The sequence below is a fragment of the Equus caballus genome, chromosome 9, assembly GCF_041296265.1.
Source record: "Equus caballus isolate H_3958 breed thoroughbred chromosome 9, TB-T2T, whole genome shotgun sequence".
In the NCBI taxonomy this organism is placed as follows: Eukaryota; Metazoa; Chordata; class Mammalia; order Perissodactyla; family Equidae; genus Equus; species Equus caballus.
In genome coordinates, this window is record NC_091692.1 from 29,290,195 (window position 1) to 29,314,980 (window position 24,786).

General features: G+C 51.2%; 1 protein-coding gene and 1 long non-coding RNA gene across 3 annotated transcripts in view; one reads left to right on the plus strand and one right to left on the minus strand.

Moving 5' to 3' along the window:
• Positions 1–686: 686 nt before the first annotated feature.
• LOC106780978 (ral guanine nucleotide dissociation stimulator-like) lies at positions 687–19,747 on the plus strand. The gene is made up of 13 exons (XM_070222228.1): positions 687–871; positions 1,310–1,420; positions 2,290–2,480; positions 3,923–4,035; positions 4,155–4,516; positions 5,306–5,521; positions 5,881–5,984; positions 6,481–6,547; positions 16,358–16,432; positions 16,997–17,029; positions 17,395–17,516; positions 17,723–17,826; positions 18,152–19,747. The coding sequence occupies exons 1-13, from the start codon at positions 737–739 to the stop codon at positions 18,307–18,309; spliced, it is 1,791 nt and encodes a 596-aa protein (XP_070078329.1). The 5' UTR covers positions 687–736; the 3' UTR covers positions 18,310–19,747.
• The window catches only part of LOC138915520 (uncharacterized), a 37,022-nt gene continuing 20,457 nt past the window's right edge, over positions 8,222–24,786 (minus strand). For both annotated transcript variants that reach the window (XR_011421579.1, XR_011421578.1), the window contains one exon: positions 8,222–18,945. This is a non-coding gene — a long non-coding RNA (uncharacterized lncRNA). The remainder of the gene's footprint in view (positions 18,946–24,786) is intronic.

A 24,786-nucleotide genomic window follows, 5' to 3' on the forward strand; every position in this document is an offset into this window, starting at 1 on the left:
CCCACCACATAGGCCGACAATGAGGCGCTTGGGTCTGGTTCTAAGGCCAACAGGAGACTGGGAAAGGTTGAATGCTAGTGAATGACAATATCTGAATTTCCTCGAACTTCCAACCCTTGAAGGTGCAGACCTGACAATGAGCCCCCAAGGGGCAGTGACTTTTCCCAAATCACACGGCTGGAATCCAGGCCTGTTTGGAGAGGTATTCCCGACTGCATCCACCCCTTCTTGTAATTCTTCCACCTCTAAGTTCGGGGACCAGACCCAGGTGGCACCACCTCCCAGATACGGGAGGCGTTACCACATGTCCACCCGAAGACGTCCCTAGGAATGTGTTTCTAGCGCCATCCCATCGTGCAGGTTGGGAGACTGGGGAGGCCCTGAGAGGCACAGTGGCTTTTCCAGGACACAGAACTGCTAGGAAAAAGGAGATCCGAACTGGGCGCTCTCTCTTCAAAGCTGGGGCGCTGGTTCCGATCCCAAGGAGCTGTGGGGAGGGCTGTGATGGAACTTTCTGTACAGCTCGGGAGATGACACGGGCAAGGAGGGTGAGCGGTCAACAGCCCCGAGGGGGCTTTGGGTGGGTCTGATGGAGGGAAGGGCCCCCCATCCTGGAACCTTGGAGACATGACCTCACTTCCTTGGCGACCGACCCCAACAGAACTTAGAACTCTGGTCACCAGGCAGCCATTTTGTACACATAGCCCATTTGACCAGAGACACTCGACACAGGAGGATGTGTTCATGTATCCCCTCTTTGCGAGGCTCTGGCGCACGGAAAGCCAAGAACGACAATCTTTTCCGTCGCTGTCGACATTGGCTGAGACCGCACCTCCAAGACCTCGGGCCGTTCGGAAGAAGGAACCCTCAGGTAACAGAAGGCAGCCCAGGGCGGGCCACTCCGGGTCAGGCCACAAGTGTGATCCCACCCTCCCATGCGGGCAGCCCCACACCCCTTGACCCTTATTGTGTGTGTGTGTTGGCGGGCATGGAGTGACGGAAGGCAGGGATGAGCGTGGAGCTACCCTGGACGGGAGCAGACGGTTAGGGCTTGGAAGCCTGGCGGTATGTCGTGTTCATATCCCAGGTGGTGGCTGGCAGGATGGAAGGTGAGTGCTGGGGGCCAAGCTGCCCTACCCGTAGGTGAATCCCAAGCCCATGAGGTGTCATCTCATTCGCTCCCTCTCTGGAGGTCTATGCGGATGCCCCTCAGTCTGTGCTCGGTGTGCGGGAGAGTTTTCCCCCTGTGGGCAAGTGCAGGCAGGCCCCTGCTACCTGCCGCCGCGGCCACCGGACGCTGTCTTTGCAGAGCTCCACCCAGGAGATGGTCCAGGAGCTGGCGCATGGGTCCTACGGCTCCATCTCCCTGGACAGGGGGCAAGTGCAGCAGACCGCCGACCTTGCCCGGGGCTGGACTGAGGTGAGAGTGAGTGACACCCGGGGCCCTGAGGTCACCGGGGTGTGTCCACAATCCAGATTCAAATCTAGAGCCCTCCCCTGGACCCGCCCAGGGCTTTCCCACTGGAGTGTCCCAAGGGCCCAGTCCCAAAGGCATCTGGACTTCCACGCCTCCTCACCAGCTACCTAGGAGGGTGGGAAGTCGCTCTTTCCTAACCCTAGGCGGAGTAGACAAAACACTGATGTTTGCGCTTCACACTCGGCCAGGGGCATCTTTGAAATTTGCCATTTTCTGAATCTGAGACCTCTGTAACGAGGGTCTCAAACCTCCCTTTCGTGTCAAAGAAAGAAAAACCAGCGTCCTTTCTTGTAGTCAGCCAGATCCTCACAGCGTCTGTCTGCCTGTGCACTGTCTCCCGACTGGGGAGGGCTGAGGTTCCCCCCAGACATTTCCCTTCATGTCAGGAGCACATGAAGCCTCAGGTGGGGGAGCGGGGGAGTCCTGCAGCCCTGGCTTAGGGCGGTTCTCAGTTCCGACCCACAGCACCCTGAGCAGCCACTTGGCAGCCCGAAGCTTCCATCCTCTCATCTCTAGAATGGGGATGTTTGTGTTGGATTCGCTGGTTAGTGCTCTTAATGCACGCTTTGGTGCGGGGCGGTCTGTCCTTGCCAAGCCAACCAAGTGTCCTGAGGAACTCATCGTATAATCCTCCCCTGCCCAAACTCAAATTGGACTTTTCAAGCTTGGAAACCGGTTGGCTGTGGGCAATCCTGTCCCTCCTCTGCACACATCCCTGAGGGGCTCACAGTTCCTGGGGGACCTCCAGACCTTGACTTCCTGGAGGTTCACGCTGGTGCTGGTGCCTCTGTGTCCTTCCTCATCTCACCCAGCGTGGAGAGTCACTCGGGCAGCGGAATGAGGCCTGCAGGATGCGGGCCCTCCAGGCAGGGCTGCTGGAGAGGCTGCCGCAGTCCATGGGAGCAGCCTTGGCGCCTCGAAACATGGCCAGCGTCACCACCATCATGTTCGACTGCGCGGCTGTCCTCACCTCCCACGGGGTCCTGGACCACCTACTTGCTACGTGAGTGCCCAGCCCCTCCTCAGCACAGTGGTGACTCTGCCCCCTGCCAGCTGTGTGTCTTGGAAACGGCCCTCCATCTCTCTGAGCTTCGATTGCTCCTCTGCAAAGTGGAGTGGGAGTGGGTTCTGGTGGGCACGAATGGGATGAGCCACGGCAGGTGCTTCCCTGGGGCCTGGCTCTACAGAAGGGGCTGAGAGACGTGCCGTGGTTGTTCCTGGTTATTCTTTCCCTCTCCCCGATGAAGAGCAGTCTGCTCCCCCATCGCTGGGATGGGGCCTTTCTGAGTTTGCAAAGGCACACGGAAAGCACTCTGGCAGGGAGTGTGGGATTCCATCCAGCTGGTCGTGGGGAGGGTCCTTGGAGTAGCCAAGGAGGGGTCTCCGGGGCCGCGGAGGGGCCCCAGGCCCACTCAGCTACCGGGGATGCTTCTGGTTGGAGTTCATTCGAGAACACCGTATATTAAGCACCTGTGACATGCAGGAGCTTTAGAGACACTTGGCACAACGCAGTGAATGAAGCAGACACAGCCCCTGGACCCCCCCCCCCAGCAGCCTGAGACTCAGATAGTCACACACCATATCATCCACAGATCCTGTCCCCCGCCTGTCCCAGGGGATGCCCTCCTATGCTCCTTTACGACTGGAGGCCTCTTCCCACGTTCTCATGCATGATGGACCCCAGCGCCAACTAAAGACCTGAGTGTTCTTTGAGTGCCAGACGAGGGCCTCCTGTCTCCACAGAACAGGGTTGGGGGAGAACAAGAGGACAGAGGACTGTGGCTGGGGCGGGCCCGGCACAACTCTGATCTCACTCATCTTTTGATTCCTCTGGGAGGGCTGAGGTCTGATGGCTTCTACTCCAAGGGGACAGGACTGAAAGAGAGCTGTGGGTGGGGTCCCAGAGCCCCTGGGAACCAGAGGGGAGGCTGGCTTGAGCTGTTCCCTAGCGACCCATCCCCACCACAGTCCCGCCTCCCTCCGCTTCCCCTTCTCCATATCCACCCCTTCTGACCACCACCAGCAGGCCCAGAAGAGAAGGGGTGTGAGCGAGCCGCTCACACATCGGCCTCAGTCCTCAGACCACTTGCACAAGGGCGTGGAGGGCTGGGCTGGACTGTATCCAGGCTCTTTGCGAGAAGAGTGGCAGTGGGAAGAAGAGACTCACACAAACCCCGTGTTCCACCTGCTGGATGAGCAGGCCTGCCACTGCCAGGATGGCCACACAGGAGTCAGCACCGGGGTGGGATTCCCCCCTGGTGGAAAGGGGCAGGCACAGGGCCCAGACCCAAAGCAGGGTGCCTTGGGAGGACAGTGTGGAAGTGACGGCCAGGCCTCTGGCTCTGTGGCCCAACTGCTTCCGCCCAGTACCACGTCTTCTATGGTGGGCACCTGGCTGGACCCAATGCAGGATTTCTGGGAGCCCATGCCCTTTCCCTCTTTCAGGATGCGGCTGGCCTCTCTGCGTGTCATCTGGCCTGGGTCGCACCTGGGAGGCCCTGCCTACCTTCCCCAGGTCCAGCTGCAACATCTGGGGCCCAGGAGGGCAGAGCTGGAAGGTGAGGGGACTGCAGTCTGGGAAGACTGTCTGCGGTGGGGTTCCCTTCAAGACAGCGGAGTCTCTCCTGTCTTGTAAAGTCGGGTACGTAGCTGAAACTTTCTCTTTCTCCTGCTGCAGCGCCAGTTCCAGAGCTCCTGCCGGCTCTAGAGCCACAGCAAGGGCCAGCTCCGGGGCCAGAGGCAGCTCCAGCTGCAGTTCCACCGTCCGCGCCAGAGCTGGAGGCAGCCTCACCACCGCCAGCCTCACCTCCAGCAGCCTCACCTCCATCGGCCTCTCCAGGGCCGGAGCGAGCGCCATCAGCTTCAGCCCCAGTGCCAGCTTCTGAGCTGGAGCAAGATGCGCCATTGACTTTTGGACGAACTCTGCCTCCAGCTGCCGAAGTCACCGCAGAAGTGAGCGCCGAGCTGAGAGAGGAGAGGCCTAAGCTGCTGGACTTCCCTCCGAAGCTGGTGGCCGAGCAGCTGACGCGGATGGATGCGGTGAGCAGCGGGGCTCTTGGGCTAGGTGGGGCGGGCCCGCCTTGGTGGGCCATCAGCTGCCCCAGACCTCCTGTTCCCTCAGCCGCAATCCAACGATGTGGGTGCAAGTCACAGCTCCCCCACTTACCCACCGGGTGACCTGGGCCACCTTCTGGCCCCCAAGTCTTTGCTGTCCCCACATGGACAGTAGAGAGCACACTAAGGGCACCTGCTGGGCAGAGTGGCTGTGCAGATGGAGGAGGTCGAACAGAGAGGAAGCGGGGCAGAGAATAGCCCTCTGGTGGGGGAGGGAAGCTCACTGGAGTGCTGCCAAGTCCTGGGTCACTCACCCATCGGCCCAGGAGGCCTCAACAGCCTCCGTACTTATTAGACACCTAGTGCGTCCTTACCTACATGGAAGACAGGCAAACAAAGCCCACGGTTGTTGCTGCCTCGGGGGAACGTGCATCTGAAAGGGGAGTGGGACCAGAGGGTGATGGGAACGGGTGGAAGATGCCCCTTGAGATGGGCAGGTGTGAGCCGTGTTCTGGGGAAGCTTGCTTGGGGGAAGCAAGACTGGGCTGCGAGCCAATGGGACTTCTCTTCCCCGCCCCTATTGGGTCCTCGGTCATCCTGCGCTGGGCGGCCTCAGTGGACACAGACAAAACCCAGAGACTCCCAGAAGCTTCAGGCCACCTCCTCAGGTTCCTGAGCTGCAGCTGACCAGTGCCTCCTGCCTGGGGCTGCGGGGGCCCGCAGACTCTGAGCTCGGGTGTGGCAGGGTCAGGTGACAGTCCCCATCCTCCCCAGGAGCTGTTCAAGAAGGTGGAGCCCCGCCACTGCCTGGGTTTTGTGTGGTGCCAGCGGCCCAATGGGAGCAAGGAGTACCTGGCTCCCACCGTTGGGGCCACTATCAACCAGTTTCTTCACGTGTCCGGCTGTGTCATCACGACGTGCCTTGGGGACCTCAGCACGACGGCCCAGGACAGGGCCAGAGTCGTCGAGCTGTGGATTCAGGTGGCCAAGGTAAGCAGTGGCAGGGCCCAGGGAGCCCCTCCCTGGAATCAGAGGGACTGCCCCTTCTCCTCTCGCAGCTTTCAGCCTTGAAGTCGGTGGTCTGGGCCTCGGCAAAGTCCTAGGCCCCTTGCTGCCAAGGGCCTGCTGACCTTGAGTGCTGGTCCCAGTGGTGGGAAGCTCCCTTCCCGCCCTGGGTTGAGCTAAAATCTTCCTGCCCGCGAGCGTTACTCATCAGCTCCCAGGTGTGCCCTCCCTCGCTTCCCTGGGCATCTGCCTCATCCAGGACAGCAGAAGCCCATGAGGGGACACAAGCCAGAGGAAGCAGGGCTCCAGCCCGCCGTCGCAGCTCATTCCCTTCCCTTCCTCAGGAGTGCCGAGTCCTTGGAAATTATGCGTCCCTGCGTGCCATCGTGTCTGCTCTGCAGAGCCCCTCCATCGGCCGTCTGCAAAAGACATGGGGACGAGTTGCCAGGTGGGTAGGCCGTGCTCCATCCAAGCACCACCAGGGCGGACCAGACATCCCCCGTACGACTGCCATGGACCCCTCATTCAGCTAGGACCATCTGGGAGGCAGCGGACCCTAGGGATGGGGACTGGCCTCCTTTCTCGGGTCTCTGAGACTCTCTGAGACCCTAGGCAGTGGTTCTGCTTCAGGAGTCAGGTTCCCCCCTTGGCACATCCTGGACTGAGCCACACTGGAGATTTCCAAGGGTGTACTTCGCAGCAACGGAGCCCTCATCGGCAACCAACACTGTTAGAAACAATGTGCTCAGTCGGAGTGGGAATGGAGGCCCCAGGTGACCACAGGAGAGCCTCCACCCGAGTCCCACGGTGACCTCAGAGCTCCGAAGAACCCAGGGAAAACCCTCGTCCAGGCCCCAGGCCCTTTGAACCTTCCGGGTTCTCAACAAAAGGCATTTCGCCTTCAACCGCCCCGGGTTTTCTTTCCTTCTTTCCTCTCCCCTCAGGAAGAGCTCTCGCAAATTGAAGAGGTTCATCAAAGACCAGTGGGTGAGCAGGAGGCAGCTGGTGAAGGTAAGACGGAGGCTGCGCATCTGGAAGGAGGGGGAGCGAGAGGGGAGGGGACCCGGCAGGATGAGCTTTGGTTCTCCTGTCACGTGAAGTTGGTCAGGAAAAGATGGACAGGAAGAGGGATGTGCTAGCTCCATGGGCGGGTGGGGGCAGTTTGGGACAGGAGGCCAGGGGCATGGGATAGAATGGTGCGGGCTGGACTGTTCCAGGAGGCTGAGGACCTGGCAGAAGGTGCCGGTGTCTGGCTTCCATGCTGCTCCATCAGCTGCCCTGCATCTTCCTCCTGGCCACTGGCTGGAGCGAGTGGGCGGGCTTCCTCTCTTCCGAAGGCAGCCCAGTCTGTGCTCAGGAAGCCAGGGCCCCACTGCTCCTTCTGTCTTCACTGTGCCTCGCAAGAAGGGCACCCTGCCTGCCTGAGGGATGGGCACTGCCGGATCCCACGGGCCGGGGGCACTCAGGGGCTTCCCAGCCTTGGGACGGACACTGGACCTGGGACAGATCTGTGTCCCCTCGGTGACTCCCCACTCTGGCCCCTAAAGTGGGCGCTGCAGACAGTCCCAGTGGGATGCTCACCCAGGTCCTTGTTGGCGATGACATGTGCCCCGGAGGGCAAGGGCAAGTGCCCAGGGAACTGATGGCTTCTTCAGGGATCCTTCCTGCCCAGACGTCAGAAGTTTCCTCGTAAAACAGAAAGCAAATGCCACCCCGCAGTGCCCTGGCCGCCCCCTCCCCTGCTAGTCAGACGTGGCATTCGGGGTCCCCATCCTGAGCGGATGAAGAAAGAATTCTGTGCAGGGGAACTCCCTGAGGGGATCCTAGGGAGCTGAGGGCTTTAGCAAGGCCTTGGCCTCGGCCTGGGATCAGAGACTCCTGGGGGTTGGGGCTGGCAGAAGCCACTAGACCAGGCCTCCTGAGACACCTCATCTCCCTCCATCCATGGCTCGGCCCAGCTGGGGGCCCGAACACAGCCTGAGAGTCCCGAGGACAGCACTGTGGTCAGCGGCTGGGCAGAGGGTGGTGTGAAGGCAGAGGAGACAGGGCCTGTGGCTCGGAGGGGGAGCAGCCTCTCCTCTGGGGCCCCCTGAGCAAGTCCCTGCCCCTGTGTGGGCCTTGGTCTCCTCATCTGGGAGCCAGAGGGAGATGAGCCGTGGTGCAGGCCTCACAGTGGGTGACGAGGCTCAAGGGTGGGGAGGAATGTGGGGAGCTTGGACCTGGCTCCAAAGGCAGGCTTGAGCGGAGAGCAGTGATGACGGTCAGATGACGCTTGGGCCTCAGGAGACTGTGGGAGGCAGACAGAGTTCCTCAAACCTTCCGGACGAGGTAACAGGTTCAGGGAGGCCTGGGCGGGCCCAAGGTCACACAGGAGTGAGTGTTGGAGCTGGGATGGCTCTGGAGTCAGAGCACCCTGGAGGTGGGAGCCGCAGGGGCACCAGGTGACTGGGGCCACATGTCCAGGGTCCCTGATCTGGGAGGGGTCTGGGAGGACTCTTGGAGGGCAGCATCGGCTCACTGGCCCTGTCAACACCCTGGCAGGAGGCGACCTCTATGTTGACCAGCCTGGAGGCGGGCCCCATAGGTGCCCAGAAGGTAAGGGTGCCTGTGGAGGAGGGGCCCAGGAGTCGCAGTGATGCGGGGTCGGTGAGCCGAGGAGTCGAAAGAAAGATTTCTTAGCCTGAATCTCATCTGTAGTTTTAAAACTAATCAGTCTAAAAATCCTCATCATAAGCCATTTTAAAATTAAGCAGCCTAAAAATTCTCATCATAAACCCCCCGAACCCATTTTGGCCCCGAAATCTTTTGGGGATATGGACGATGGTCAGTCTTCTGTAACTACTTCCGGCTGTACAAGGTCGTAGAGCTGTCCCTAAATGGGGCCATGGGTACAGGCAGGAGGCTTAGCGGAGCGGAAGGCTGCACCCGTGGCGTACAAGGCTGACAAGGTGTACAGATCCTCTGGCGACGAGAGAATCATTTGATGAGAGGAGGTCCAGGAGGTGAAACTTCGTTGACATGTGGAAGACAAACAACGAAATAGACATCAAATTATAATAAGAAATACAAGCAAGATGATTAACCCAATGAATAAGCTTTTGATAGTAGTCCAGAAACCTGGACCTGACCAAGAGTTCAACCAATCATTTAGAGATAGGGTAGGGTCAGACATGGACTTAACTTGGTGGCTCATATCAGATAGGAAGCCAGAGATATTCCGATGGTAGTCAGGAATATAAACACAACATTCAGTTTTTATAATGGCACAAGTACCCCCTTGCGCTGCTGTCAAGACATCCAGTGCCATTCGGTTTTGGAGGACTGCCTTACGCATTTGGGACACTTCTAAATGGAGCAGCGAAAGGCTATGTTGTGTATCATTTAATGCTTTCATAGTAAATTTGTTTAGAGCTTCCATGTGCCAGATGACACTTTCGATTCCTAACTGGGGAAGGAAAATTGAGGCAACGTGGTCATACCAGTGGAAGACAGAGCGGGTCCAGCGCTGTTGCAGGTTGGGTAGGTTAGCAGGAGGAGATATAGTAAATGTAGTTCTACCTTGCATCCAGACGAAACCTAGGGTGCATCGTCCAATCCATCGAGGTGGTAGCCAAGGCCGTAAGTTGGAGCCACATAACCACTGAGTGCCATTAGGGGCTAGCCAACGTGTGCTTGGCCGTCTATCCCAGTCAGTCCCAAACCAATCAGTATTTTTTAAGCTTATGATATGAGAACACATATGACGGGGAATTTGTCCCATAGGTCGGGTGCTATTAGGCCACGTATCACAGGTGTGATTGGTTTGTTCCCAACATATAGTGGCCTTTTGACTGAGTTGACCACTAGTAGGAGTGAGCCAAATATATTCGTCCCAAATTTGATATAGTCCATCCTGTGTATATTGATAAGTTGGGGACTTTACCTTTGGAACTTGTTGTTCATGATCCACTTGTGACAAGGCAAATCTAGTTAGTGTTTGGGCAGTAGTATTGAAGGAAAAGGTTTGATTGTGGCCAGGGTTCTCCCAGGTGTCAGAGACAGATGGCCACAAGGAGACATTATGATTAGTAATATAGATGAATCTTGTAGAGGAGAAGAGTTAGAATCTAATATCCATAAATGCGTACTATAGTTTCTAATGAAACATAATTTTTTCTCTCTAAAATCACCCTCATTTTCACAAAAGATAGCCAAATTAAGATAAACTGGTTTGCAAAATAAGTGTAGTTTCAATAAAACTTGGTCCAATTATTTACATAAGTGCAGCAAGAATGGCAATTGATTATACCGGTTTTTTAAATCTGCTTTGCTGGAATTTTTTATGAGGAATCTCAGATTGAACTGTAAAGGCCTCTCGAGGCCAGAAAAGCCAAGCCAAGGACATGCTGTCAGATTTTGCCTGCAGTACCTCTAGATTTGGGTGGACTCCTCTCTCCTCGAGGTCCTCCAAAATATTCTGAGGTTCCTTGCATCTGCCAGATAAGCAAGCTTCCTTACTTACCGGGTAAGATTGCCAGAATCTCTGTAAACAAGGTACCAGGCCCATGATTCCAAGTGGCTGTATTCCAGAAAGTCCAATCTTTGTTCCTGAAAAGCTGTCTTGTCATATCTGAGCCTGTATGTTTCAAATATGACATTCCAGTCAAAGCCTGTAATATAACCAATGTGTCCTGTTATAAGGAGAAGAGATTCTTATTGAACTTATGCAAATAACTATATTGCCACGAAATAACCATACTCACTCACAAAGTTTCTAAATTCTGGAGGGATCAGGTAGGGAGAAAAAGATAAATGTTTCAGTTTTGCTCATAAAGGTATAATTTCACCAAATTGCTCTAAGTCATAGTTAGCATAAGATAAAAGAGAAAAAGATTTCCTTAAATATGAGAAAACAAAACAACACATCAAAACTCAAGAATATTTCAAACAGAAGTCATAAAAAATTATAATCATCCTCATCAGTTCACACAGTCCTGTATAATTGACTATTGAGTTTAATCTTCTGTTAGCAGATCTATGAGCACAGTTTCTCTGTTAGAATTTTGTAATTTCTTACCCAATTCAGTTTTACACTCTGAAAGTTTATCAGAAACATACAGTTTAGAACCTTTGTCATAATCCTTTCCAGGAATTTCTCTGAACACGAAACATTTGCAAAAGCAAAAAGCATCAGTAAAACAGCAACTATCTGTGAATGGACAAAAGACTCAAAAGGGCAATTGACAAAGAAACTTGGCTACCTCTGTACAACACTTCAAGATAACAATTGGAATTACGACCATAACCAGGACAGATCAGAATTTTAGGAATGCTATATAATGTTAAGACACGTATATCAATAACATTTACCCACATAGTACTACCTAAGAAAGTTTATCAGCTTATTTGACAATGCTTCCCATGTAATTTAGTATTTTCAAAAGAAACCCTTTTACTCAGGACTTGAATATTTTTGACGAGAAGCTTGTCAAAAATATCAAAAGACTTTAAAACACTTGTTCAAACAACGCTCACTGTGAAATACTGCTCAGGTATCTATTCAAAGTGATAACAGAAAGAGTCAAAAATCTTAAGAGTGACCTCAGTCATTATTTTAACAAAACAGATTTGTCTTTTAGGTAGAGTTAGAGCAGGCCAAAAGTTCAAGAAAATTATCCTTTGAGAGAAAACCAAATTTTAATTTCTGTACCAGCTTATTTTTAACATTAAAACTCATTCACTTAATTGAATTTACCTTTAATCTTGGTCTGCTTCACCAGTCATAAAACTCCTTTCAGAATTTCTCCTTCACAAACCTTCTACAACTTTCTTTTTGCCTTCAGAATTTGTCCCAAAGTCTTTCTTTTTTCCTTTCTAGTACTTTAGGACAAATTTATCTTTCTTAACCCATCAAACAAAAATACTTCCATTCTTTATACCTTCTTTACTGAAAACTTACACCTTACTTTCCTTGAATACAGAGCTGTTTTCTTTATTAATTCCCAGTAGCTTTAATTACATAGGTTAATAACTTTTAACCCTTAACAGACCCTAGTAAACACTGAAAAGGTAAGCAATCTTTTATATCAGCATTCTAAACACTTTTTCTAATTTCTAGAAACACGCCGCTTCGCAATAAAACACAAGGCACGCTTTTTAATAGACCCAAACGCTTTTAGCCTCTTTACAATAAGACACCAAAAGTAAATAACTTAGGTACGTTTAGCAATAATGTTTCAGTGTTCTATCCAATTCAAAAACGACCCAGATACTCAGATTTTTAACATTCACTTAACTTGGCAAAACTCAAGATTGTTACCAAAAGAATTTCAAAGCTGGTTTCTCTTCCCAAGTATACAGACCATAAAACCGTTATTGTACCCACTTTTATCTATTTAAACTGTTTGTTTCCAACAATTATGTTCAGATTAGCTACAAAAACATCACGAGACATTAGACAAAACTGGTCATCATTTAAAGCTATTATTTTGCTGAGGAATTTCTAACAGACAACGTGAACGTATTTGACTATGAAACCCAGGCTGCATGCCTGCATCATATGCAAATACCGACAACTCTGACAACAAGACTATTTTCAATCAAACCAACAAACTTAAAACAAGCTTCCATTTACTAAAGGTTAATTCACATCACGTTAACTTGAAAGACATTGGATTAATTTCTACTACACTTAGAATTTATGTAAGCGCTTACTTTAAGCCAATTAAACAGAGCTCTTAATTTTGGTAATACCATCCGGAGGTAAAATATCACACATATAACGTACACATAGACACACATACACAGAGACTGCACAGCTATTGTTACAGCTATTGTTTTTTACCAATATTTGTGGAGAAGATACTCAAGATACTAGATTTTTTGCAAGGGCACGCTTATGGCCGTTTTGCCTTTCCCCTCCTCTTTTTTCCTTTTTTGCTTCAGTCTTAGGAATTAGTGATGGCCTTAGATAGTAGTTCCTGGAGAGGGGAGATGATAATCCTTTTCGTGATAAAGGAACTAGGTGGAGTCGGAACTGCCTCTAGAGCTGTATTTCCAGTCTTGCAAGGATTTTCTAAGGACAGTTGCTCTTGATTTCCCAAAAACTGGACTGCAACTCAAATTACCTTCCAGGTTGATCTACCTGTCCAACTGCATCACAAAGGCACAGAGAAACCCCTCAAGTTTTCTCCCAGATGGAGTTAGAATGCATCCGCAGGGTGGGTCTCTGGGGATGCTTAGGGCGTGCCCCATGGCGGTAAAGCCAGTGTCTGACTGACAGCAGCTGGAGAAAGGGTCCAGAGGCCGATTGCGGGTGTTGACATAGCTATAAGATTTAGTCAAGTCCCGCTCAGCCTGGGCACTTTGTCTCCGAGCCAGCACAGTTGAGGTAGGGAAGCAGGAGAAAAAGGCCTGGAACTGGCTGGAGGCACTCCCAGTGCCAAGGTTGAGAGTTAAGTCCCTGGCAAAAGGCTTAAGTTCTGATTTTACAGAAGGTCAAGGTTCTGCTCAGGTCTAGCCTGAACTTAACCTCGACTTGGTGACAACAGAAGAGATGATGAGCAAAACAGACAAACAAAGGAAAAGAAGAGCTCAAACCTCGCCCTCATGGCCTCTTCCAGAGGGTTATCAAGATAAGAGTCACACAACAGTTCCCGTGCTGGGGCACACTACGCTAGCACGACAGTTCACAGAATAAATCACAGGCCTCCTACCCTCATAACCAGCTCAGGAGGTGACTAAAATACTCAGTGAGTCAACCGTCAAGAGAGGGCACCCCCACTTAGGGTTGCTGGGGTGATCAGGCCCAATTGACGAGTAGGATCTTAACAGCGACTCAACCAAAGCTTAACCAAGGACAAAGAGGCGTCCCCAAAAGAGATCCAGAAAATTCACTCTCAAAAATAGCCTAAGAAAGTAAAGGCAAGCAACAAAGGTTGAGACGACAAAGGCCCCTTATGAAATCAATTGGGACCTCTTATGACAAACTTCCCCAAGAGCTTACACAGAGGGACAAAGAGAGCCAAGCTCTCAAGACCCCAGAGCCCCAGTCTATGTGACTGGCCGCCAAGATACGTGCCGGTACATGCATCCTCTGATGGCGGAGACCAGAAAGGTCACAAAAACCAAGCTCTCAAGACATAGAACAAGACAAAAAGCCCAGACAACAGGCTTATAGAGATGCCTGTGTCTTATGACAAACAAAAAGACAGAGACAAGGAAAAGTCTATCTCTGGGAGGAAAAGGATCTACAACCAGTGAGTACTCAAATCGTATAGTTGCTGAATCCGAGAAGCTAGCCTTACCAACATTTTCTCCTGCTAATCTAAATTTAGAAGAGCAAAAAAAAACTCACCACTCTTGCTTCCACTGGAGCCTGCAGGCAGAGATCCGGGAGACTGACGTGCTAAGAACTCTTACCTCTTGCCGGCTCTCGTCAGGGGTCCGGGATCTCTCGGCCACAGCAGTCCAGGAGCAAGCAGTGTCCAGCCAGTGAAATTTTATTCTGCCGACTGCACCAAAACTGTAGGGGAGGAAGACATTTCCTCTTCCCAAATGTGGGTTCGTCCGGCCGGAGAACGAATTAAATTCACATGAGACAGAATAGCAAGAGAAAATTAAACAAAGCTTTATGAGGAACCATGGCCCGGGGCCTTTCTTCCCGAAGGAAGAAAGGGCACCCCCACTTAGGGTTGCTGGGGTGATCAAGCCCAGAAACCCAAAGTTGGGGCTCCCAGGGGTGGAGCCTTTTACTCTTTAAAGATTTCTTTGTTTCCCAGTTGCAAAGTTCAAAAGGAGATGAAAATGGCCATTGTAACCTAGGGCAGCGTCCTACCCGTTGTTAGAAAAGGAGAACTTTAAGAGAGATGTAAGAAAAGGAGACATTACCTTGAAAATTCCCCCATTGGGGTTCCTGTAGCAAGGGATGATGGGGGCATCCCTTGAACATCTTCCTTATTCTGCCTGGCAGGAATAGGCGCCTGGTGAATGGTCCCAGAGAGAAAGGGAGCCCTTACCTCAAAAATCCCCCCAATGGAGTTCCTGTAGCAAGGGATGATGGGGGCATCCCTTGAACATCTTCCCTATTATGCCTGGCAGTAATAGGTGCCTGGTGAATGGTCCCCAGGATAAAGGAAAGAGAAAAACAGTGAGGAATTTTCCACCAGTCTGGGGGACATTCTACCCAATTGCAGCCTGGAGCCATTCTCCCAAGAAGGGGTTCCCATACTCCACCAAAGGTTAGAGTTTGGTACTTTCCTTGAACTGGAGTCCCGATTGGGACCTTCCCGCAGTTCGAAGAGTGGTCAGGTGCCACAGGGAGGGATACCAATTCCAGCCTTAGGAAAAGAAACCTTCCACGGGAGTCTTGGAGATGGGCGGCCGTCCTAATGACTTAAGTGGCCGACCCCCGCCCACGTAAAATTTGTCTATTAGAGATAGAGTCAGGAAGGAATGGATTAATTCATTCTCCACCACCCCGAGGCTTAAGGTACTGATTCTCTTCAAGCTGAATGCCACGATTTGCCCCATAGGGTAGCCATGGGCAGCAAACGTGGATTCATACAGCCATCCAAGAAAGTTCCCGATGCAGAAGTGAATTTAGATCCATCCTCGAAAAAGAGAAAGGCACAAGGAAAGGAAAAAGGGCACTTACCAGAACTCGAGCTCACAAGCCGATGAAGCGAGATCCCCGTACGGGCAACCAGAAATAACGCGGGGTCGGTGAGCCGAGGAGTCGAAAGAAAGATTTCTTAGACTCTTAAGATCTGGCAGTAGTGCTCTTTTATTTAGAGAGTGGAATAGCATGGGGACAGGACCCATGGGCAGTCAGAGCTTCTGCTGCCGCCGCTTCTGCTGCCCCCGCTGGCAGGGGGACAGAGCCCATGGGCAGGCAGAGCTGGTGCATGGGGACAGGACCCACGGGCAGTCAGAGCTCCTGCTGCTGACCCCAGTTTAGGGTTAGAGCTAAATTTAAAGCATAGGTATGTGAGTTATCTCTTTACAAGACAAAGAATATGTAAAAAAGTTAAAACGGTGTCAGTGCCCCTATGGTCTGGCCATTTGGCGGTACCACAACTTTTAGATAAGAATCGAACCGGACTGAGTAAATGGCAGAAGTCACCACTTGAATTTTATCCTTGGCTAAAGACAAAGGAGGATTTGTGGGGGGGAGGGTCAGTTACAGGAGGTTGCCAGACAGTAACCAACTTAAGTTCTTGCCTCTGGCATTGATTAAGAGCTTCTAGAGATAAGACCATCCCCCCTTCTTCCTGGCAGAGAGAGGGAGGCATCTTCACAGATAGAGGTTTCCCTTAGAAATGTAAATGTTTCCCAACAAAGGGGCAAACAAATTCCACTCCTTGGAGCCTGAATCTCATCTGTAGTTTTAAAACTAATCAGCCTAAAAATTCTCATGATAAGCCATTTTAAAATTAAGCAGCCTAAAAATCCTCATCAGCAGGAGAGGGGACTCCCCTTCCTATCCGGAGGTCTCTACCAGCAGAGAGGGAGCCTTTCTCCTCCAGCCCTGCTCCTGGTGCCACAGACCTGAAATGCCTGCATTGGAAGTGACCAGGAGGAGGCCTGGAACGGATGGGCGCACAACGGATTTGGGACAGGGAGGGGCGGGGACCACGGACCCTGGGTTTTGCCAGAGCCGGCTGCTGGGAGGTGCCTGGAGGAGTTTGGGGTTCCTGGAGGAGAGAAGAGGAGGAAATTGGGGGGAGGCCGCCTAGGTGGGTAGCTTGGGCTGGGCAGGAGGCTGGGGTGAGGAGTGGAGGAGAGGTCTTTGACGGCTCCTGAGAGCGGGATCTCATCACCGTCTCCACCCCGCTGGCACAGGGGCTCATCCCCTTCCTTGGCACATTCCTCAATTACCTACTGCTGCTGGACACCAACATGGAGGATTACCTGGAGGTGAGTGAGCCTGGAGGTGGAGCTGGGGATCAGGATTCGGAGATTTGGGAGGAGAGACTTGCACTGAGGCCTGAGCTCACAACCCTTGGCAGAGTCCTCTCGTGAGGGCCTCACAGCCACCCCGGGAGCTGGGTGTCATGGCCATCTTAGTGATGAGTGAATATAGGATCCAGGTGAGCCGCCAGTCCAGGCTGCCTGACTGCGGAGCTGCTGGAGGGTGTGTCTGAGCTGGACTCAGCCTCTCCCTCAGGCCCCGCCCCTGCAGGGAGTGAAGCCAGGCCCCTCCAAGGCAGGAAGCACACGAGTGGCTGAGCATCCCTTCCTGCCTGAGGCCTCAGTCTGTCTGTCTGTCAGAGAGGGCTGTCTTAGAATGTCCCTGAGCCATAGCCCCGTGGCCTCCTTGCTCTGGAGCTCAGAGTCTTGCCCGGGACCCATTCCCGTTTCTGGTAGCGCCTGCTCCCTGGTCGACCCTGCTGGTAGTGCAACCTGAGAAAGGGTGGAGACGGGGGCTAGCTATGGGCTAAGGGGGCTGTTGCTCATGGACTTTGGCTCTCTGCCTTCCAGGGAAATGAGATCAATTTTGAGAAAAGGAGTGAGGTGAGCAGCTGTGGCCTCCCCGTGCGGAGGGTGGGGCTGTGGCAATCAGAGACTCCTCCGGGGAAGACCTTCTCTGGCCCGATGCCTTGGGCCTTGCTTTCCTTGGGAGAGTTCGGCACCCAGAGCTGGGAAAGCCGTCCCATTGGTGCGTGGGGGAAGGGGCTGGCACCAAGGACACCTTCCTGCAGGAGGAGCTATTTCAAGCCAACTGTGAGAACGAGCAAGTCCTGCACGGAATTGGAGGGAAGGAGGGTTCCCATGTGGGCCAAGACCCCAGACCAGCTCCTTGACCCTCTTCTCACCTGTCTGAGTCCCCAGCACGGTCCCCCACCCAGGCCCCGTCTGCATCATGTCCTTTCTCCCAGGAATTCAAAGTCACCGAGCAGATCTTCCTGCTCCAGGAGGCAGTCCATCTTTACCACATTGAGGCTGAGGAGCGATTTGGGGCCTGGTTCCAGGCCATGGAGCCCCTCAGCGAGGATGAGAGGTGAGGCGGGGCAGGAGTTGGTGAGGGCAAGGCGGACTCTCTCTGATGGCCAGCTCCAGGGAGCCCGTGCCCGTGGCTTCCGGGTCAGTCCCGGGGCTTGTCGCATGGTCCCCCGTGGGGCCCTGGGACTCCAACTGCTGGCCGTCTCTGGGAGGGTCACCTGAGGTGTGGCTCCCGGTAGCTGAAAAGTCCACTCTGTCCTTTAGCTACAGCCTGTCCTGCCACCTGGAGCCCCCACAGGAGAGGGCCGGCAAGATGCGCCGGTTTTTCCTGCCCAAGAAGAACCGCGCATCTCTCAGCTCAGGGCTCGGTGAGTGTCCAGACAGGCAGTGACTGAAGCCAGGGGCTCAGGAAAGCTTCGGGCTAAGCACGGGCCTAGGGAGATGGACAGCCGGCACGGGGATCCCAGCTCCACTGCTGACCAGGCCTGTGAGGGACAATTCCCTTGACCTTTGTGGGACTCAGCTTCCTCTTCTGTGAAATGGGTGAAGCGAAATGCCAGCTCCCATGTCAGGGACAATGGGGTAGTGTTGACTGAACACTCAGGACAAGGTTTGGAGCAGAATGCAGTAGGGCTGAGGTGTTGGGCTGGGATACCGGTGTGACCCCCCCAGTCATCAGTGTCTTCTCTTCAGTCACCAGACCCCTGACGCAGAACCCAGCAACAGTGGCAGATCCCGGTCCTTCCAACAGCTCGAGTGCAGCCTGCTCTTCAGCGGCGGGGACACAGCTGGGAAACACGCGGGGCCCCAGGCCGGCTCCTCCCATGCTGATGGGGAGAAGAACATTCTAAGCCTTTTCCTGGGACCCCTGGAACCCAAGAGGGAGGGGACGACCCCACCCCACATGCCTGGCATCTCCACCCCAGCGCCTGTTTACCACTTGGGAAGGGGCCGTATTTCTTTGGTGTTAATAATTAGTGCTAGTTTTGAATTTGATGTTAAAATCCTGTTTCTGTTCCAGCCTTCAAGTCATGGTCTGGTTCTTGCCCCTCCTGTGCTCGTGTCAAGGAGACACAGACTCTCGCGTTCCTCCTGGAATGAAGAAATCTTGCAGGGTCTCGGCTTATTGTATGTGAGAGAAGGGAGAAGGGCCAGGACACTCCCTGGATACTGAAGGACACCTCCGCGCCCCCCTTACTCAGAGGACGGGTTCATTTCAGTGTGGTTCACGTGGGCCAGGAGCAGAGACAGCACCCAGAACTCCTGGCATTTAGAGGCTGGAGGTACTTTCACAGGCAGAGCAACAACCACTGGAATGCGGGTGTCTTTAAAATGGCACGGGCCAGCACCACGCCCTGCCCAGGGACAGTGGCTGCTTTTGCACCCCTTTGGAGGAGAGGCCACGTTTTCGGCTTCTCTTGTGGAGGTTCCTCTTCACCAGATGTTAGGAACTTGTCGTTTTCTAATCAGGCTCTGGACAGCAGCAGCTGTAAGTGCAGAGAACGATGTAAAAGCTCAAAACGTACATGTGGAGGGTCAAGGCCGGAGAAGGTCATGTGCAGATGGACTAAGGGCAGGCAGGACCCTCCCTTCCCATGGCCCCTCTGGGGGCTCCATGTTCACCCTTCACCTGGATTGGAATCGTCTGGGATCCGGGTCCATGGCTCTGAATTCCTTTCCCTGCAAGTTTGGTATCCAGGGGGACAGATCTGTGATGCAGCTTTGAAGGCTACATCTGGGCTTCTTTCCCAAGGATCACTGCTCCTTGTCCACCAGGATTCCCTGCCTCCGTGCACTTCCTTCTACAATTCTTGGAAAGGCAGAAATTCCCTTGAATGCCTCAGCCTCTCTGTCCCGTACCTCGTGGCCACTCCTCCCTGGCAGGGTCTGACGGATCACGGGTGGACTCCGCTTTGCAAACATAAGAGACCATAATCCTGGCCAAAGAATGACCTATACTCTCCCTCGCTGCCCAGGGTGACATCTGGGCCCCTGTGGTTCTGAAGTGTGTGGTCTTAGGCAATCACCTGTTCACACACTCAGGCATCTTGTTTCTGACTCATCCTAACGGGGCAGGAGGACCTGAGCCTATAAACCATGCAGCCCCTCGGAGGGCTGTGTTCTCTTGCCCAGCCTTATGCTCCATTTATGGTGTGGGTGTGAATCTTTCCCGTTGGAAGCTTTCAGAGATGAGTCGTGAGAGGAGGGTGGTTGAGGGGTCCAGCAGGGAACGCAAGCAAACGGATGACGGGTAAACACAGCCTGACAAAATTAAAACACTTAAATGGTTCCAGTCTGGTGGTGAGCAGACACTGCTCCGAGCTCACTCCAAGAACCCACCCGGTGACCAGGAGCTAGAGGGTTACCACCTGGCATTTTGAACGTCCCCCCCCACCCACCCGGGGAAAGACCCTGTAAGACTAGGACCACAGGAAGTGCTTGGCCCTTCTGAATTCTCCCCTCCTTTCTGATGGCTGCAAGTGTCACCCAGACACACAGCAGCGTGAACCCTGCCAGGGAGGCCTCCTCAGTACGGCCAGCAGCTGAGGAGGAATGCTGGTTCCCAGCAGCCCAGGCCCTTCTTGGTATGGCACAGCCATCCAGGAAGGTGACTTTCTAAATGGAAGCCGGAGCCGGCTGTACCTTCCTGCCAAACAGAAAAAGAAGTGCCAAGTCCCAAGGCTAGTCCAGGCCCAGACACCGTGTCCAAGGGGTTTCCCTCACAGGGCCGTGAGGCTCCTGAGAGCCGACCCTTTGGTTGCAGTGCTTTGTTTCTCATGAGCCTACCAGACGGCAGAGGACAATAACTCGTTGCCTCTTTGGGCTTCCAATGGCCAAAAATGAACTGATCGCCAGCAAAAAGAGGCCCACATGTGCAGCACCTGTATCTCATCAGTCTTTATGTTACTTTGATATAAATTTTAGAGAGAGAGGTATATATATATGTTCACTCACACACAAATATATCATGCACTCTAACTTATTCCAAACAGAAGCAAGAAATAATGCTCATACTCATCAAATGCACGGTTTTGCAGCTGGTTCCCTCTCGGTAGCTGGTATTTATAAGCACCTTCTTCCAGGACCCATTTCATCTTCCCTTCGCCCTCCACAAACCCCGCGGCTGGTCATGGTGCTCTGCCTGGTTAGGGGACCATAACCTGCCTTCCTGAAGGGTCTGGGTCATGGCAGTCCTACCTGGATTGGATTCTGCTCATTCCCTGGGGACTTCAAGCCCAGGACTTGCTAGCCCACAAAACGCGGTCGGGAATCTCCTGAAGTCCACACGTGGGCTTCCTCCTCTCCAGGCTGAGGAGCAGAGGGAAGCCCGAGTCCCAGAGGAACACGAGGGCTCCAGACAGTGTCTGCTTTGTATGTCAAGATGGAGAAAACTCAGGGGAAACGCTGAGGGAGAAGCCAGGCAGTCCGTTGTCATCATTCTCTGCACTGAATCCACCAGACTATGGGAATAGAATTTATCCATTCTCCTCTGATGGACACTGCTTCCAGTTTTTGCCTTTTACAAACAGTGCAACTGTGAGCATTCTTGTCATGTCCTCAGGCACTCACATACATGCGTTTCTCTGGGGCAGCAGTTTGCCAATTTTTGCATGCATTAAACCACCTGAACGGCTTGTCAAGACTGAAAGCTGGCTCATCCCCAAAGCTTCTGATTCAATAGGTCTAGGGTGGAGCCCCAAAGTTTGCATTTATAATAAGTTCCTGTGAGATGCTGAAAACACAATTTAGAAGCACTGCTCCAGGATAAAGACCCAGGAGTAGAATCACTGGGTCAAAGTGTACATCCATCTTTAACTTTACTACGTAATCCCAAACTTATGGTACCAATTTGCAATCCCAGCAGTTGTGTGTAAGCATTCCAGTTATTCCCGACCTTCCTAAACAGCAGACATCGTCAGATTTTTACACTGTTGCCAACCCGATGTTATGAAACTATACACCACGTTGGTCCTAAACTGCCTTTCCCTCATTACTAATGAAGTCGAGAATCTCTGCATGCAGGTTTCCTCTTCTGTGAGATGCCTACTTGGGTCACAGGCCCATTTTTCTATTGTTCTTACTGATTTGTCACTGTTTACCTTTCTAGATACAATCCTTTCTCAATAATACGTACTGAAAATATCTATTCTCACTTGCGACTTGTCTGTTCACTTTCTTGATGGTTTCTTTTCATAAACACAAGCTGTCAAATTGATGCTGTCAAAGCGGTCAATCTTTTCCTTTATGGTCTACACCTTCTGTGATCTGTTTAAGAAGCTCTTCCTTGTATTAGAGTCACACAATTACTGTCCTACATTGTCTTCCAAAAATTTCATAGTTTTGCCTTCTGTATTTAAGCCTTTAATTCACCTGTAGTTGATTTTTCTGAATGATATGAATTAGAAATGTATCCCACTCTCAAGAAGTTTCCTATTGGCTAAGGCCCACAGATATGACCAACTATAACTTCAGAGAGGATAATGATTATTGTTAACCCCTACCTTATTGAGGTTTATTCTGCTCTCTCATCGAGGCAAATAAAAACTGGATAATTTCAATATGGAAAACATGGAGGCTTATTAGTAAATTAGTCAGACTATGATCCCCACCCCACCATACTCCAGGAAGAATCCTTAAAAACAACAACAGCAAAAAAAAAAAAAAAACAGGCCAGCCCTGTGGCCAAGTGGTTAAGTTTACACACTCCGCTTCAGCAGCCCCAGCTTTTGCCAGTTCGGATCCTGGCTGCAGGCAGGGCCATGGCACCACTCATCAGGCCATGCTGAGGCAGCGTCCCACAGAGCACAACCAGGAAGGCCTACAAGTACAATACACAGCTATGCACTGGGGAGCTTTGGGGAGAAGAAGAAGAAAAAAAAAAAAAAGGTGCAAATCGTAAAAACAAAAAAAAAATTTTTTTTAACTCTAAATTTAGTCTTATTCTAAAAAACTGAAAGTTGAGCATTTGGGAAAGTGTGGCAAAATGAGCATTCTCAACAGTACTGGCTGGAATATAAATCTATACAAACTGTCTAGAGGGTTATTTGCAATATATCACAAGCCTTAAAATACATATCTTCTTTGAGCTATCAATGACTCTTTACAGAACTTATCTTAAGGAAATAACTGAACAAAATACATATTTAGGAATATTCACCATGGAACTCTTTCTAATAGAAAAAATTGGAAACAGCCTAATCTCCAACAACGCAGGATGGGTTACAGACGAAGCTGCTGCAGCACATCCATATATGGTCATGCGCCATCTAAGGACGTTTCAGTCAACAGTAGATCACGTAGATGATGGCCATCCCATGAGATTAGTACCACAGAGCCTACATGTGTAGGAGGCTATGATAGAAGAAAATTTTATATATTGAGGTGTATGGGGAAGCCGTTCTGGTTTAAATGCGATTTGGACTAAATTTTATTTAAACCAAAGAAGCCTGACTTACAGCCTGTCAAATGTTTGTTGTATATTGTCCCAAAATAAAGAATGTACTCTTTTTTTTTTTAATATTTTTTTTTCTGCTTTATCTCCCCAACCCCCCTGTACACAGTTGTATATCTTAGTTGCAGGCCCTTCTAGTTGGGGGATGTGGGACGCCGCCTCAACGTGGCCTGATGAGCGGTGCCATGTCCGCGCCCAAGATCCGAACCCTGGGCCACCGCAGCGGAGTGCGCGAACTTAGCCACTCAGCCACAGAGCCGGCCCCAGAATGTACTCTTTGAAGGTAAGAACCAATGCCTCTCTTCTTATGACACCAGTACTTTTTGAAGATAAGTGTCCTTTCCCATGACACTGGGGTCATGCTGACCCACTGTGTATGTACTAATCTATAACAAAGTATCTCCTTGAACCCTTGAAAGAACGTACCCCTGTCACACTTGATGTATGTCTGTTTGGAAATGGTATATAATGGTGCTGAAAAATCACTCTTCTTCACAGCACTTACGAAGGCTGCACTCCCAGGCTGCAGTCCTCAGCTTGGCTCGAATAAAACTCCCCGCTGTAGAATGATTATTGATTATTCGTGTCAACAGCTCGACCATCTAGGTTTGTGAAAGTACACTTTATGATGTTTGCACAATGATAAAATCACTTACTGACACATTTCTCAGAACGTATCCCCATTGTTAAGCAAGGCATGACTATAGTAGACTACTATGATGATTACATAGCTGTGTTAATGTGGAAAGATGTTTACAATAGTCTGGTAATTTCTAAAACCAGTTAACAAGATGCACATATGATATTCTTTTATTCTCAAATATTTATGGAGTGCCTTGTGTATGCCAAGCACCAAGCAAGTGACTGGTAAACAAAAAGAGATCTGTTCCCTGCTTCTAAGGAGCTTACAAGCTTTGGAGGGGGATGAGGGGGAGGGAGACAGGCCACCTATGTATCTTCCAACTGACTCCTGTTGGGATATTAAAGGGATATACGTTTTGAAAATACAGACCATTTATATGTGTCTATGTGTCTATGTAATATCTGCAGCACCTCATCAGCATAGTCTACAAAGAGAACACACACACTCAGCTGTATGGACTAGGAAGTGGGTACACAAGAGGATACTTGGAGCAACTGCCTTGTGATGAACTGAAGCACACAAATCTTCTACAAAAATGCTCTAGGGAGAATCTTAAGAAACGCAATGTAGTTATGGAAAGTCATCCACTGGAAGACAGATGCGAGACAGATCGCAGAACCACAGAAGAAGAATTGGAACAAAGAGCTTCCGCTGTTGACAATTCAAGACTAAGACTGACCAAGATCAGGTACAAGTTCTTGAACAAATAACTGTTCTTCTAGAAGTCTACAGCTTTACCCTTCCCTACTATGTTGGGATCTAACAAATAATAATGAAGCCTCCAAGATAAGAAAGATCTCATAATTAGGGTCAGGCTCAAAGGATTCTGACATTCTATATTCATTTCATTTAAACATCTGCACTACAATCAGTAAACTTATGAGACTCATTAATTACAAGGGGAAAATTTTTTTCTTTAGAGCACAGAAACATGGCAGACACCTCAACCAAGAGATCAAAAGTTAACATTCACCAGCGATAAGACCTATCTACATCACACATGTGCCAATATGATGTACTGAGAAGGGAACAACCTCACCACTGTGGTATTCTTGTCACAAATGCTTAACCCTCAATTTAATCATGAAAGAACACCAGATAAATCCAAACTGAGGGACATTCTGCAAAATAACTGACCGGTACTCTGGAAAAGTACCAAGGTCACGAAAGATAAAAAACTGTCACAAATTGGAAGAGACCAAGGAGACACCATAACTAAATGCAGTGTGGGCT

Bases quoted from the DNA above. Each gene is read 5' to 3' on its own strand.
- LOC106780978 (XM_070222228.1), top strand. From the start codon at position 737: ATGTGTTCATGTATCCCCTCTTTGCGAGGCTCTGGCGCACGGAAAGCC. The intron at 4,036-4,154 runs GTGAGGGGACTG...CTCCTGCTGCAG, and splicing joins CAGGAGGGCAGAGCTGGAAG to CGCCAGTTCCAGAGCTCCTG. The intron at 4,517-5,305 runs GTGAGCAGCGGG...CATCCTCCCCAG, and splicing joins AGCTGACGCGGATGGATGCG to GAGCTGTTCAAGAAGGTGGA.